Source organism: Spermophilus citellus (genome assembly GCF_964194105.1).
Source record: "Spermophilus citellus genome assembly, chromosome: 8".
Taxonomy (NCBI): Eukaryota; Metazoa; Chordata; class Mammalia; order Rodentia; family Sciuridae; genus Spermophilus; species Spermophilus citellus.
This window is the reverse complement of record NC_138189.1, coordinates 88,909,782-88,926,086: the sequence shown is the minus strand read 5'-3', so window position 1 is coordinate 88,926,086 and position 16,305 is coordinate 88,909,782. Positions and strand designations below refer to the sequence as shown.

General features: G+C 33.4%; 1 protein-coding gene across 1 annotated transcript in view; it reads left to right on the top strand.

Annotated features, from left to right (window-relative positions):
* The window catches only part of LOC308654852 (bifunctional heparan sulfate N-deacetylase/N-sulfotransferase 3), a gene marked incomplete at its 3' end in the record, with an annotated part of 134,839 nt that overhangs the window by 99,839 nt on the left and 18,695 nt on the right, over nucleotides 1-16,305 (top strand). Inside the window, exons 6-7 of the mRNA XM_081304544.1 lie at nucleotides 12,936-13,118; nucleotides 15,367-15,463. Of these exons, the coding sequence (XP_081160670.1) occupies nucleotides 12,936-13,118; nucleotides 15,367-15,463 (280 nt within the window). The remainder of the gene's footprint in view (nucleotides 1-12,935; nucleotides 13,119-15,366; nucleotides 15,464-16,305) is intronic.

The following is a 16,305-nucleotide window of genomic DNA, read 5'->3' as shown; positions in this document are numbered from 1 at the left end:
ATAGCCAGAAAAATTAAGTGAGACATAAATGTTATAAAAAAGGCAAATCACTTCAAGCTAAATTGCTTTGAATTACATTGACCTAATCCCTGTACCTTTGAAACCTGTGCCTAATTGAGAGCAATTGATTTACCCTTTCAGCTTTCTTTTAAAGCCTATCAGATTTCAAATTTGAAATCTTAAAAGCTCTTTGCCGGGGCTGGGGATGTGGCTCAAGCGGTAGCGCGTTCGCCTGGCATGCGTGCGGCCCGGGTTCGATCCTCAGCACCACATACCAACAAAGATGTTGTGTCTGCCGAGAACTAAAAAATAAATATTAAAAAAATAAATTCTCTCTCTCCTCTCTCACTCTCTCTTTAAAAAAAAAATAAATAAAAAAATAAAAGCTCTTTGCCAAATTATTATGCAATTGAGCCTTCATTTGAGAGTATTAGTTGATGACTAAGGCACACAAGCTGGATAGAAAAACAGTGCAGGATGAATTTAAACCACAGAAATGTATTTTGCTCCCATGGGAGAAGGATAAAATCAGTACATTTAGCATATTTTATTTTTTATCATAAAATAATTATGATAGCAAAAAACATTAAAAAAATATTAGACAGAAAAGTGAGGAGCTATGAGAAAGACCATCATGCTAAAGTTTCAAATTTACCATCCACATCCAGGGAAAAAAGTTTCTGAAACTTAAGAAGACTTTCTAAGGAAAACTTGTAACAAATTTGGTGCTCAGAGAGCATGATCCCCACCATGTGTACCCCTGGGAGAACAGAGGCAGGAGTGCCTCCTCTGCTCTTCACTTCAGCTCTGACTCAAGGGCCACTGGTGTCAGAGAAGAGTGGGGAGCTGAAACTCCAAATCTTGGATCTGAAGAAAGAAAATTTAAAGTCAGACACCAAAAACCATGCAAGAAAATTTATTATAACTGAAAGTTAGTTGAAAGTGAAGAAAAAGCAAAGTAAGGCTCAAACAAGGAGCACTCTTGAGAAAATGATTGAGCCATATCTGAGCAAAGAATTACAAAGGAGACATGCTATCTCCAAATTTATTACTGAACTGGGGTCCTCTTTGAGCAACCTTTACCAATCATGTGTTCAACTCCTCCTTCACATTTTTTACCTTAGTTTTTGACCTTAATTGGTCCTCTCCAGAATGTCATCATGGCCATCTTATTCAGGGGGGCTTCATTTATAAGTTAAGCCCATGTTAATGTGGGAACTGGGGTCAGTAGCTGGTGAGAAGTTACCTTAGTGAGCCTGCACTACTAAAAGGAATCTTCCTTCCCAGACATAGCTAGCTATAATTCCTAGCTTCATACCAACCTCAATGGAACCTGTCAAGAGTTACTCCCATTAAGCCTTTTCTTTGACATATTTTTTCCAATAGCTCCTTTGCTTCTGTTTATTTTCTACAAAGAAACTACCACCCTTTGCTTTCTTATCCACTATGAAAGTAGTTTAAAGAAAACCCTAAAGTAAATTAAAGAACACTTGTGACCTTGCCATGCATTTCACTGCTCATTGTTAGTTACTGCCTAACAACTAGGACCAGGGAAACCCTGGTAGATATTCTCTGCAGGAGACACACCCAGTAAATTGATAGCTGATTCACAACAGATAAAATGAAAGGATGAGAAAGATTAACTAAAGTGGTTTGTCAACAGAGGAAGATAACATATGGATATTTCACAACTTCTTTTTCAAAGTCAAATCAAAGGCCTCTAAATCCTAGGGTCTAGTTGGGGTCCTTTTGAAAGGAACCTTATTCAAGAAGGATCCTGGCAAAGGGTGGTATGCTGGTCTAGTAAAGAAAGTTATATTGATGAAGCCCAACAGTGATCACTCCAAAGGTGGTTATAAACAGTCTTATAGCAGTATTCAATTCAAGTAGGGATTCTCCCTTGCATCTCTTTTCTCTCCTTTACCTTCATGTTCCAAATAGTAAGGGTTCAAAAACTTTGACAAACAACAAAATCATTTATTCCAGAAGAGACAATCTATCCTCTTTTGCATCAAATTGCAGCTTGGAAAAGAAGAAAATATTTAATATTGCAACAAATTTGGCATTTTGATTATTACCTGGATCAGAAGATTTAAACTACTAAGTCAAGTCTGTGTTATCAACTTAAAGCTACTTAAGATCGTCCATATCTGTTCTCACCTTCACCCAAGGATAAGGGGAAAACCAGGACACTGAATATATTTTAAAGGGCAATTGGATAAAGCAATAAGACTACTTTAATTATTATATCTCCTGAATTCTGTTTAATGCCTACATTACATAATGATTTTTTATTAAATATTATTTTATTAAGGCATTTTATATTAATCTTTTTATGCCATAAGAATCCATTCAAATATAAAATTTTAAAGGATGAACTAACTAAAATTCCTAAATGTCTTATTAATCAGAATGTTTCCTTATTAAAATTAGTGGTTTCAAATCCATATTTTAAAAATCTGATTATATCATCATTGTTTACATCTTATTATGTGGCTGACAGCCTTATACTAGAAATAGTACAAGTGTTGGCTCTGCTAATTTCCTGTTCTTCACTTGTACTTTCATTATTAGTATTGGCTACAAACTATCATTTCCTAAAAATTTTATTAATATACTTGGATATTTTCTGATGGCTAGCTTAGTTAAAGTTAGAAAATAATATTTGTAAATTTGTGTAGCTAAACTTTCATAAACTGCTACATATCCTAATACACTGCAAGTGAAATGTTTTCTATTCCTTCGTTGGTAATCACTTTAGAATCCTCTGCATTTCAGAGCTCTCCCTTTTTCCTCAGGATTGCCTGATCACCAGAAGAGGGATTACTGGTAAATTAAAGAAGTTAATGACTCAAAGCCCCCTACTCTCATGGGCCCCAAAACAATTTATTTGCAAACACTCTGTTTTCCTTTCCATCTTTCCCTCTATCAAATATTCCTTCGTGTCAGTTGGGGTTTAAGTGGAAGTTGAATGGAGGATATATTTAGTTTGGGGTCACAGTCATTTTTAAGAACACAGTTTTTTCCAAAGGCAAATATTGCACTTGAAATGTGTATGATGACCTAATGAAGAAACTTACCATAAACTATTCCATTAATTGCATTTTACAAATACAGCGAGAGAAGCAAATGTATAATAAACTCTTCCTACTCCTCTTTCAGATTCTCTCTTGTATCCTTTTCTTTAATGTCTAAGATTAAAAGTGAAAAATTATTATTGCCCATGTAATATATGACAATATTATATGGCATGTCACTGAGATTATATCATGACCATTTATATCAAAACAATCCTATAGCTTCAGAGACCATCTGGTTGGGGGAGGGAAAAAGTAAAGGACAAAGTGGTCTCTAGCTGACTTATTTTTTCTACTCTTCTAGTTTTTCTTATCATTGTTATTTCATACTATTTTTCCTGATGTAAGAATCAAATGAATTCCAGAGTATGTTCACACAGCTTCCGTTATGGTTAAATATGAAGTGCTACCCAAAAGCTAATGTGTGAGACAATGCAAGAATGTTTTTGCATTTGTGAAGAGGTGAAATGATCAATTCATGAGGCCTATAATCTAATCACCTGATTCATCTCCTTATATGGATTAACTAGGTGGTAACTATAGGTAGGTAGGTGTGGCTAAAGAAAGTACGTCACTGGGGGCATGACTTTGGGGTTTATATTTTGTCTTTTGTGTCCTCTCTGCTTCCTGACTATCTTGAACTGAACAGTTCTTCTCTGCCACACCCTTCTGCCATAATGTTCTGCTCCACTTCAGGCCCAGATCTATAAAGTTGACTGAGCTATGACTGTGCACTGAGCCTCTGAAACTATGAGCCAAAATAAACTTTTTCTCCTCTAAGTTTTTTTGTCTGATGTGTTGGTCACAGTGGAACAAAAACTAACTGAAAACACCTTCTTCAGAGTAGATAAACTAACTATGACAAGTTAGCCTTGATATAAGAATTTTAAGACAGGTTTTCAATCTCATGTTTAACCTAATAAAATTAATTGCCTGCATCTTTCTCAGAATGCTTGGATGTTCACCATGTTGTTAGAAGCTTTTAACATGTATTATTTCATTGAATCTTCACAAGTAATCCAAAAGGAACTATTAAACCTATCATTTCGGGCTGGGGATGTGGCTCAAGCGGTAGCGCGCTCGCCTGGCATGTGTGCGGCCCGGGTTCGATCCTCAACACCACATACAAACAGAGATGTTGTGTACGCCAAAAACTAAAAAATAAATATTAAAAAATTCTCTCTATCTCAGTCTTTTTCACTCTTAAAAAAAACCCAAAACCCTATCATTTCCTCTTTCATAGTTTAATGAAAGATAGACCATTTAATCCAACACCCTTATTACCTCTCATTCACATTTGGTTTCTCACTCAACTGTGACTCATCAATTCAAATCTAAATAGTTAAAGTTAATACAACTTTGAAATAATGCATCCCAGCCAGAAGAATTATATAAAATAAAAACCAATGATGAAATTAAGAGGGCGGTTTTTCCTAAATTTAACTGTAAATTTATTGACTATAGTAAACTGCTTTTTCTTCATGGTTTGTGTCTATTCATGCATTTGGAGAACAGGGAACAAAGCCCAGGGAATTGGGCTAATGTGCTGAATCTAAGCCTGGTGGTACATAAAATACTAGCCTTTAAAATGCTGTTGTGGTTGAGTGATTTCACCCACTTCTAAAATGTTTTCTTAGGAATAGTCTAATATATAAATAGAATGTCTCCAGTATTGTTTACAACAATAAAAACCTATAAATACCATAAAGGTAGCTGGGGGTACAACTCTGTGGCCAGCCATATGCCTAGCATGTGCAAAGTTTGACCCCCAGCACCATCAAAAATGAAGTAAATAAATAATAAATACACAATACACTAAAAGGTCAACAGCAGAAAGCTTTTTATGTAAATTTTCATGATTAGATTACCATTTAATTATTCAAGTGTATATGTATAGGTTTAAAAGCATTTTGAATTACACAGTAACATTCTAAAGATAATATTGTGACAAATATTTTGTACCAAATTATATTATACTTTAAGATACACAAACAAGATTTTATTTTAAAAACAATTTATATATACAACCATTTATAAAATGTTTTATATATATTCCATATTAAACAATTTAGAGAAAACAATTTTTAGCATTTTTATCTCTTAGAATGTTTTCTGGTATTATTTCACCTTGAATATGTGATTTTTAAAAGCAAAAACACTCCATGAAATGAGATAGATTTCAATCTGTTCAACAAACACTTATCATTAGTCTATTATACAATTAACTTACATTTAACCAGCATTTTTTAAATGAAATATACCATAGATAAAAAGATTATAACATGGTCACTGTGTTTGGTGAGCTCCTAGTTCACTAAGAAGAATATATAACACATCAAGACAACTATTGCAAAGGCTGGTATAAGAGTGTATAAGGTAATAGGGGAGATAGAAAAAGAGAGTGATCTCCTCAAACTGGGAAAATCTTGGATGGTAAAAATATAAGACAGAATTTCAGATAGATCAAATAGCATCTACAAATTCATGGATGCATTTTCTGTAAAAGAAGTAAAAGTAGATGGAAAGAAGGTGCATACTAGATTATGACAGATTTCTAAAGCACTGAGGGAATAGACAGTATAGCTGCACTGTCTAGTATGGCTACTCCAAATTGATGTATACTATAAATGTAAAATGCTACATCAAATTTTGAAGACCTAGTATTAAAAAATTTAAAACATTTCATTAATAATTTTAACACTTATTATGTACTAAATGATAATATTATGGTTAGATTAAATACATCACTAAAATTAATTTTAGTCATTTATTTTTGTCTTTTATACTAAAAATCTAAATTATGTATATATATCTATATGATTGATATATTATATATATATATATATATATAAGGCAAGTCACATTATATATATATATATATATATATATATATATATATTGGACAATACTACTCTTGAAAACACTAGAAAGAGGAAAATCACTCAGAAGGATTTAAAAGAAACCAGGTAAGAGGTAATAAGGGATTTATACCAGATAAGTACAAATGATGATAAAGAGGAGGAGATGAATTATAAAAGAGACAGTGTTAACAAATCAGATCAGTTGAGTGAGGAGTTGAAAAGTATCCAGGATAACCTTTTATTTTTTTTCATCATATGAACAATACTAACTTTAGGCAAAATTAAGTAATATGAAACAAGAACTAGACAAAGTGTAAAACTTCACTTAATTCAAATTTTTATTTACTGAGCATCTATTCTGTCCTCGTCTTCTAGTTGTTTAGGTGCTAGGGACCTAGCAATGATGAGACAAATGATGTCCCTGCTTTCCTAGAATTTACTTAACTCTCTTAGGAACATATACAGAATTCAATTTAGCCATGTTTAAAGTGAGATGGCTATGGAACATTCAGAAGAAATGACAACTAGACATTTCCACATAAAATTTGAGAAGAGGATACAAATGGTAGTTTGAGATTTAGAGATCAATATGGTAATTGTACATGGAGACAGAAGGTAAAGAACAAAACCCTGATAAACATCAGCTATTTAAAGGTAATATGGATACAATCTATCAACAAATATATGAAAAAGTGTTCAACATCTCTATTAATTAGACAAGTCAAAACTATTGCAATATTTCATCTCACTCCAGTCAGAATGGCAGTTATCAAGCATACAAGCAACAATAACTGTTGGCAAGGATGTGGGGGAAAAGGCACACTCGTGCATTGTTAGTAGGACTGCAAATTGGTGCAACCAATCTGGAAAACAATATGGAGATTTCTTAAAAAACTTGGAATGGAACCACCATTTGACCCAGCCATCCCACTGCTTGGTTTATACCCAAAGAACTTAAAAACAGCATACTACAGTGACACAGTCACTTTAATGTTTACAGCTGCACAATTCACCATAGCTAAACTGTGGAGTCAACCTAGATGCCCTTTAATAGATGAATGGATAAAGAAATTGTGGTATATATACACAATGCAATACTACCATTTAAAAGGAATAAAATCATGGCATTTCCAGGTGGATGGAGTTGGAGAATATCATTCTAAGTGAAATAAGCTAATCCCCCCTCAAAAACAGGGGCTGAATGTTTTCTCTAATAAGTAGATGCTAATCAATAATGGGGGGCATCCAAAGCAGAGGAACTTTGGATGGGACAATGTGAAGGGGGAAAGGGTCCGTGAGGGTAGGAAAGATGATGGAATCATATGGACATCACTATTCAAAGTACTTGTATGAAGACACAAATGGTGTGACTCTTCTTTGAGTAAAACCAGAGAAGTGAAAAAGTCTGTTCCATTTGTGTACAATGAATTAAAAAGCACTTATAGGTTATTAGAACTAATAAAAAATAAATTAATTAAAAAAATTTTTAAAGTAGAAGCCAAGCCGAAGTCTGGAAGTTATCACCTTTCTAGTTTATCTTGTTCTTTAGTCTTGCTGCATTTCAATCATTGGATTTCCTTATAATGATGTTTGAACAATTAAAATATTTATAACTAAACATGGAAAAAAATAAATGTAATATGAAGAGAGATGAATCAATGAAGGAGAAAAAGGGGAGTAGAAGTAAAACATTTACAAAAATCAAAACTAGAGAAAAAAATTAAATGTGGATGATGATGTGAATTGGTGCAGTCCGTTAATATAGACTACCAAGTGCCCATGGGATTATGGAGCTAAGAGGCTATCACACACCTTTGGGAAACCATTTTCAGTGGAAGGGGACAAAAACCAGGTTTCAAAGGTTTGAATGGAAGCAAGGAATAAAGACAGCATCTACGTATTGCTTCTTCAAAGAACTTGACTGAGGACAGTGGCTAGAAAAGACAAAAACTCAAGAGTGAACCTAAGGTGAGAGAGATTCAGAAATTTTTTCAGCTATTAGGGAAGGATCTTTCCTTAGTGAGGAATCCTGTCAATAAAATGTATTGAAAATGGAGGGAAGCAGAGGAATAAGTGATCAGTAAGATCTTGTGGGAATTGAAAGTAGATGGCATGAAAGCTTTGGGAAATATAGTAGCCTTGAATATGAAATTGTACAGCTTTCCTTGAGGGTACTGGCAAAGGCAAATGTATATGCAGAGGGTAAGAGACTTGACAAAGTTACTGCCTAATGACATTTACTCCCTGTCAATTTTAGAACGAGCAGCTAAAGAGAATGGAGATTACCCAAGGCCTCAAAAGAGGGATGAAAATTTGAAATATCTGCTAAAGGAAATTCAACAGTGAGGGTTCAATTGAGATCAGGGATCACATGCTTCTATGATAAGAATAGCTCCTATTGTGTATTTTTCTCTAGATGTACTGAACAATCCCTATGTGGGGTTGAAATAATTAACTGGAAAAGTTGATCCAAAGCCTCAGATTCACAGGGCACTGACAACAGAGAGATGATTTAGGAACCTGAAGATCATTGTAAGAGGGATGTTCTTATCATTGACCATAGCCTCTTGCCTGGTAGAGGAAGTAATCTGAAGACAGATGCAAGAAAAAATGGAGAATTAAGAGACTGGAGATTTATACTTAAAAGGTCTAGGAAGAAAGATAAAAGAAAGCTATAAAATGAAAGATGATATTTCTCCAAATTAACAATAACATAACAAAAGCAATAAATAGCAATTGTGTATTAAGCAATCATATGTGACAGGCAGGGCTTGAAATGTTTTATTTTGCATATTATTGTCATGATGACCCTATCAGGTAGTTATTATTGTTACATATTTTTTTTCTTTTCAAATAAGTACTGAAAGTTGAAATAACTTTTAAAGATTACAGAGCCAATAAATGGCAGAAAACACCTTTTTTTTCTGTTTTACTGTGAAGGCCAAAGTCAAAGACAAAAGGATAATAGTTTATTTATTTTGGCAGGGGGCTACCAGGGATTGAATTTAGGGACACTGACAACTGAGCCACATCTGCAGCCCTATTTTGTATTTTATTTAGAGACATCTACTTTAACTTTATCCCCATTCACTCCATACTCCTTTCCCTAAACTCTGCCTTCCAAGTCTTCATTTATTTTCTCCCCACCCACTTCCCTCTTTTTTCTGTTAAACCCCATTCCTTTGTAAATAAACTCTATCATGCCTTGCATAGTGGTGCATTCCTGTAATCCTAGAGGCTCGAGAGTCTGAGGCAAGAGTTCACATCCAGCCTCAGCAAAAGTAAGGCATTAGGTTACTTAACTTCCTTCTACTCTACTAGTATTCCTTTCACTCAATTTTAAATTTATTATCATTGGTTATTTATAAGTATGCATAAAAGAAGAACTTACTATGGTATATTTATACATGCCCATAGCTAATTTTGTCAAATTCATTCTTCATTTCCTCCCCTTTCATATCCTCTTCCCCACTTCTTGATCTCTTCCTGCTCCTCTCATCTTCCCTATATCTGTATAATATCCAAGATATTTATTTTGCTCTATCAGAAGGTGGAAGCATATGAGAGAAAACATTCAATTGTTGATTTTCTTAATCTGGATAATTTCACTCAGCATGATGCTCTCCAGTTTCATCTATTTAATGGAAAATGCCATCAATTAATTCTTCTTTATGGCTGATTAAAACTCCATTGTGTATATATGTTATATTTTCTTAACCCATTAATCTATTGAAAGGCATCTAGGCTGGTTCCATAGCTCAGCACTTGTGAATTGTCCTGCTATAAACATTAATGTGGCTATATCATTATACTATGCTGGTTTTTGTTCTTTTGGATAAATAGTAAGGAGTGGGATAGGTTGGACATATGGTTTTTCCATTCCTAGATTTTTGTGTAATCTCCATATTGTTTTACCAGAGTCTTTGCGCTAATCCTCAAATTATATTCTGGTGCCATCATCATTAGGACCGCTATAGATGATTCTGTAAAATGAAAATAGCAGGGATTTGATCTAAGTAGCATGAAGATGAATAATAATAAAACAACTTTTTATTTCTATCTATTTCCTCTACTGTCCTCCATCTTCTCAAAAGAAAAAGAATAATTATGGCATTGTCAATTGCTTTTGCACTACAACCTATGTTTTGTTTCTGAATCTTCTTGGTACCAATGCATGCATCCCCTATACCTGGAACTTAACAGAATCACAGGGTTGAGGTTGGAAAGCATAGATTCCCTTATCCTTCTCTTAGCTACAGGATTACAAGTAGTATATGTTTTTTTCATAAATGGTAATGTATATAGTATTTACCATTTACCTTGTGCTTTTTGTTTTTATAAAAACAAGTACCTTGTTTATTACTTATGTATATACAAACAAGGTCAAACTTTTTAAAAACATTTTTATTAGTGCTCCATAGTTACAGATAGTGGAGTGCATTTTGAAATACTTATACATGCATGTAATATAATATAATATAATATAATATAATATAATATAATATAATATAATGCTTTATTACAATCCCCATTACTTAGATGGTGTAGTGACACATGCCTGAAATTCAGTGGGGTTGGGGGCACTGAGGCAGGAGCATCACAAGTTCCAAGCCACTCTCAGCAATTTAGTGAGGCCCTGCCTCTAAATGAAAAATATAAAAAAGGACTGGGGATATAACTCAATGGTTAAGTACCCCTGGGTTCAATCTCCATTACTTCCACTTTCTCTTCCTTCCTTCCTCCTCCAACTTCCCTTCATCTACTGGCTTTCTTTGTACTTTATCTTTCTTTCTTTCCTTCCTTCCTTCCTCCCCCTCTCCCTCCCTCCTTCCCTCCCTCCCTTCCTTTCTCTCTCTCTCTCTCTCTCTCTCTCTCTCTCTCTCTCTCTCTCTCTCTCTCTCTTTCTTCCTTCTTTTTGTAATTTGTACCTAATAGATAAATCTGCAATTCATTGTGATGTATTCATACATGCACATGGCACAATTTGGTCAGTTTCATTTCAGTTCATCTACTTTCCCATGCCTCTTTCCTCCCCTTCAAGTCCCTTCCTCAACTCCACTGTTCTCCTTTCATTTTCCTAGGATTCCCTTTCCTTTTTTTAATTCTAATTTTTCTCTAGCTTTACTGCATATGAGAGATAATATTCAAATTTTTGAGTTAGACTTTCATATCTTTCAACATGATGGTCTGTAGTTTCATTCATTTACCAGAAGATGGAATAATTCCATTTTTTATAACTGAGAAATATCCATTGTTTATATACACATTTTCAATATTCCTTCATCTGTTGATAAGCACCTGGATTGGTTCCATAATGTGGCTGAATTATACTGCTATAAACCTTGTATGCATGTATCGCTATAATATGCTGATTTGAGTACTTTTTGATTAATAACAAGGAGTGGGAAATCTGGGTTATATGGTGGTTTCATTTTTAGTCTTTTGAGGAGTCTCCATATGCTTTCCAAGGTGATTGTACTAATTTCTAGTCCCACCAACAATGTATGAATGTACCTTTTCCCATACATCCTCACCAGCATTTATAATTATTTGTATTCTTTATGATTGTCATTCTTACTGGAGTGAGATAAAATCACAATGTCACTTAAATTAGCATTTCCCTATTGCTAAGGATGTTCAATACTTTTCACATATCTGCTGGTCATTTTTTTATTTTTCCTTTTGCAAAATGTTTGTTTAATTCATTTGCCTTTTATTGATTGGGTTATTTGAGTTGCATTTGTTTTATATGTATGTATTAAATTTTGTTGTTGAGTTCTTTATATACTCTGGATAATAATGCTCTGTGTGAAGTGTAGCTGGCAAAGATTTTCTCTCATTCTGTGTGTTCTCTCTTTGTGCTCTTAATTGTTTCATTTGTTGTGCAGAAACTTTTTTAATTTGATGCCATCCCATCTATATATTTTTGGTTTTATTTTTTGAGCTTGTTAATGTCATGTGTTGATGTTAATGTTGAGTATTGTTAATGCAGTTGGTGCCGGAAATAATGTGTTAGAATTTTGACTCTATGTTCTCTTGTAGCATTTTCACTGCTTCTGAAACCATAGGTTTTTGATCCACTTTGTGTTAATTTTTGTTCAGGGTCAGAGATAGAGATAAAATTTCATTTTTCTACATACAGATATCCGGTTTTTCCAGCACCATTTGCTAAAAGACTATCTTTTCTCCAACATATATTTTTGGTATGATTATCGGAAATTGAATCCAGGGCTGCCTAACCACTGAGCCACATCCTAGTCCTTTTTATATTTTATTTAGAGACAAGGTCTCACTGAGTTATTTAGAGCATCAGTAAATTGCTGAAGCTGGCTTTGAACTCAGCCTCCTGAGCCAATGCAATTATTGGTGTGCACATTATGCCCAGCCTTGAAAAAACTTTTCTTAGAAAGGCATTTTATATTGGGAATAATACACTGAGTATTATTTATGGAAAATAAAAACTAAGGCACTTTTTGTTATTGTAGCTTCTAAGAAATGCATATGCTAGGAGGTTCAGTTAATGCTAATAATAATTCATTGATTACTTATGCACTTTAAACTGGAAATACAGTGTTATAAACTGAATTAAATAGACCGAATTACAAAATCCCAACCTCCTGAGATACTGCCACTCTATATGACTAATCATCTACACATCACAAGGTTTTATGTGTTGATATCTAGGATATCTTATTCTGGATTAGTTTTATTACAAAGGCATGGGTATGTTACACCACTGATTTACACTCAGCTTTGCTGTTATTTTTGTTATGAAATATATCAAAATTTCAGGGAAAGTGTTCATTAAGTCTTGTTGTAACACATCCTATAGTATGCATTAACATAATGAGAGAAGTTTAGAAATATACCTGAAATTCAAAGTTATAAAACCTTATGCTGTCTTCTTAGGGGGGAAAAACTAATATTGCTATGATTATATTGTCCTCTAGTATTAAAATAACTGATGTTTACACTGAAGTTCATTTGCCTTTTTCAGATCAGTATTTTCATGACTCATTTGTCTAACTATGGGAATGACCGACTGGGATTATATACATTTGTTAATCTGGCCAACTTCATGCAGACCTGGACCAACCTGCGTCTTCAGACTCTGCCACCAGTGCAACTGGCTCACAAGTATTTTGAACTCTTTCCTGATCAGAAAGACCCTCTTTGGCAGGTAAAATTGGTTCAATTATTAGTACAACTAGTGAATCCCACAGTCATATTGTGTACCTCTATGAGATATTCCAAATCTGAAAGAGTGAAGGCATCTGAAAAAAAAAAAAAGTACATTTGGGAAATGCTAGTGTACCTGAGAAACTGTTTCTTTCATAATTGTAGTCTTATGTTATTGCTCCATATTAAGCTGGATTCTGTTTTATTGATCCTTAGAAATTATGGTGTTTTCAGTGGGAAATTCAGTGGATATAATGTTTTCAATCAGGAGTGAGATATCTATTTGCAGATTTCAATAGGTTGAAAGAGTAAAGATTGTAAACAGGTTTTGTGCTAGGCAGATAGTCAACCAGTCAGCCTTTAACACATCCCTCTATCTATAAATGACTAATGCACATTAACGGGTCTCAGAGAAGCATTCACTTCTGACCTCTGCTTCCTGAACCACAAGGCATACTTTGTAGCTACAGAATAGCAGTTGCTTTCAGAAATATTATTTGTGGATTATTTTGGACCCAGGGAAGGTGACATATTTCATGGATAAATCACTGAACTTCTTAAGGAAAAAAATCACATTAAACTGCTCTAGGGATAACCAGATTTCAAAGCACACAGAGTTATGTGTTGTAGAACTGTGGGAACCATGTTGAACCAAAATTTTCTATGACATAATTTTTGAAAAGAAATAATCTTAGTAAAGAACATAATATACTTATTATTTGTCACATTGGGCTCTTCACATCTGTTAATTCATTTAACCAACACAAATGTCTATGTGGTAGGTATAGTTGTTATCCGCACTTTATAAATGATCATACTAAGTTAAAAACAGGCTGAGTCAGTTAAGCAAAGTGACACATCTACTATTGTTGCAGAGAATGAAACAGTTCCATGCTTGCTGACTGCAGAGGTTGTGCAGAGCTGATGACAAAACAACACAGTCTTCAGAAGTAAAACTCAATATATTCACAAATTGAAGTTGTGGTCAACTTTGAACTCTATATTAAATCCATTCAGTCCTGGAATGAAAACTAATTACTCCTCGAGGATAAACAGATAATTCCAAGAAGAGACATAACTATATTTAGCAGGTTAAAGTTGGTGGTTGTAGAATTATAGCTGCATATTACTTTTTAGTTGTTATAACAAGTATCTTTTCATCTTACTACTACAAAAACATCATCAAATGTTATCCACTGGAAAGACATAAAATTTTCCTGCTTATTGAACACCTTATTTTTAAACAAAATCATTACTTTAGATAACAAGTTTAAAATAACATTTTTCCCAACAGCAATATGAATATTCTCACCTTAGTCTTCACTAAAAAACAGATTACAGTATTAACTGAATATAAATTAAAAAATGGTTCTTTTTGCCCAGTCTTGACATAATATTCAGGGATACTGTAAATTCTTCCCAATTCATATAATATTACATAATACAAACTTTGAAGTTAAAAATTAGGGATATTCTAGATATATTTTACACAATGCATATTGGTTTTAAGTTATTATAAGTATAAAACAGAATCTTAAAAGTAATTCACCTTCATTTTACCCATTTTCTAGAATTTAGTACTTTTTAACATCATAGTCTATAAAGTTACATTTTTAGATATACATTACCAATCTTTGAAGGCATCTGAAGGGTTGGATATCTCTTTAAATATTATAATAATGATTAGATCCCTATCCATTTGAAGCACAGTTTGAAGCACAGCAGGGAAATCCCTTTGAAGCGCAGCAGGGAAGCTTAAAGTTACTTAGAATAAAAATATGACACTTAAATTTCATTTATTTATTTAATATTGAGATTGAATTAGTCAACTTTTAGTTTGGCAGTCAGTATAGTCTGCTCAGCAAGCGCTTCTCTCTCTCTCTCTCTCTCTCTCTCTATATATATATATATATATATATATATATATATATATATATATATGCAAAAAATTAGAACATAGAACTGGACAGTAACAGAAAAATGTTAAACTATAAATACTATGATATTTTATATCCAAATAGAAATATATCTCCTCTCCCACCTCCTCACTTTCAGCTTCAGTATGAAAAGACATCACTCTAAACACCTGTCATGCCATTTCAGGACTTTCAATTTAAAAAGTTAAAAACCAAAAGAATTGTCTTTGTTTATCCTGTTGCTTCCTGTGATATCTTCTAGGGATAAAAGTTGAAAATGATGATACACAATAAACATACACAAATACATCTCTATATTCTTCTTCAATTTAGAATCCTTGTGATGACAAACGCCACAGAGACATATGGTCTAAGGAAAAAACCTGTGATCGCTTACCAAAATTCTTAGTAATAGGACCCCAGAAAACTGGTAAGAACTTTAATGCTATGATTAACCAAAGAGTGTAAAAATATAAATGACTAGACAGTGAATTCTTAAACTTCCTATAAAACTGATGGATAAATAACATGTTATCTTCTTACATGATCTTTGTTTAGTTCAGTAATAGACTTAAGTGTTTTGTCAAAGTGTTTTTTTTTAATGAAAAGGATGAAGTAGATGTCATACATTTTGAATATCCAGCAGTTAATTTGGTGGCACATATCATTTTTTCCCAAAGATCTTTATTGAAAAACGTTAACAGAAAGCAAAACTAATCATGTGTTTAGAAAGTGTGACAGGAGTCTGTCAAAAGTCAACAGGAACACATATAAATACCTAGTACTCTATAATAAACCCCATCTAGTACTCTATAATAAACTCCTCTTTAGTCTGCCATCTCCATGATATAATTTATTTGTAAACAATATCTTGCAGAGATGACTAATTTTTAAAAGTTTAAAAGATAGCTGACAAGCAGAATTCCTAAACGTGAAACATAAAAGTTTGTGCTAAAAAAGGTATTTATTCATACCCAAGAAAAACCTTTTGTACCATTTCCTAAATTGGTGTGCAATTTTTTTCCATAAATTTTTTGTTTTTGTAAGAATCAGTATTAAAATGAAGCCCAATGGAAGCTTTAAAATGCCAGACATTTAAAATGTATCCTGCGTGATAAATTATTTGAGGCTCTTGGATTCTGGCTTCATGGAAAACAGCCATTTCAACTGCATTGTTGCTATTCCACTCAGGAAAAAGCTGAAGAGAATTCTATGCAAGGTCCACAGAGAGTTAAGTATTTTAATTTTTTTTCTCTTAGTCCCATTTGCAAA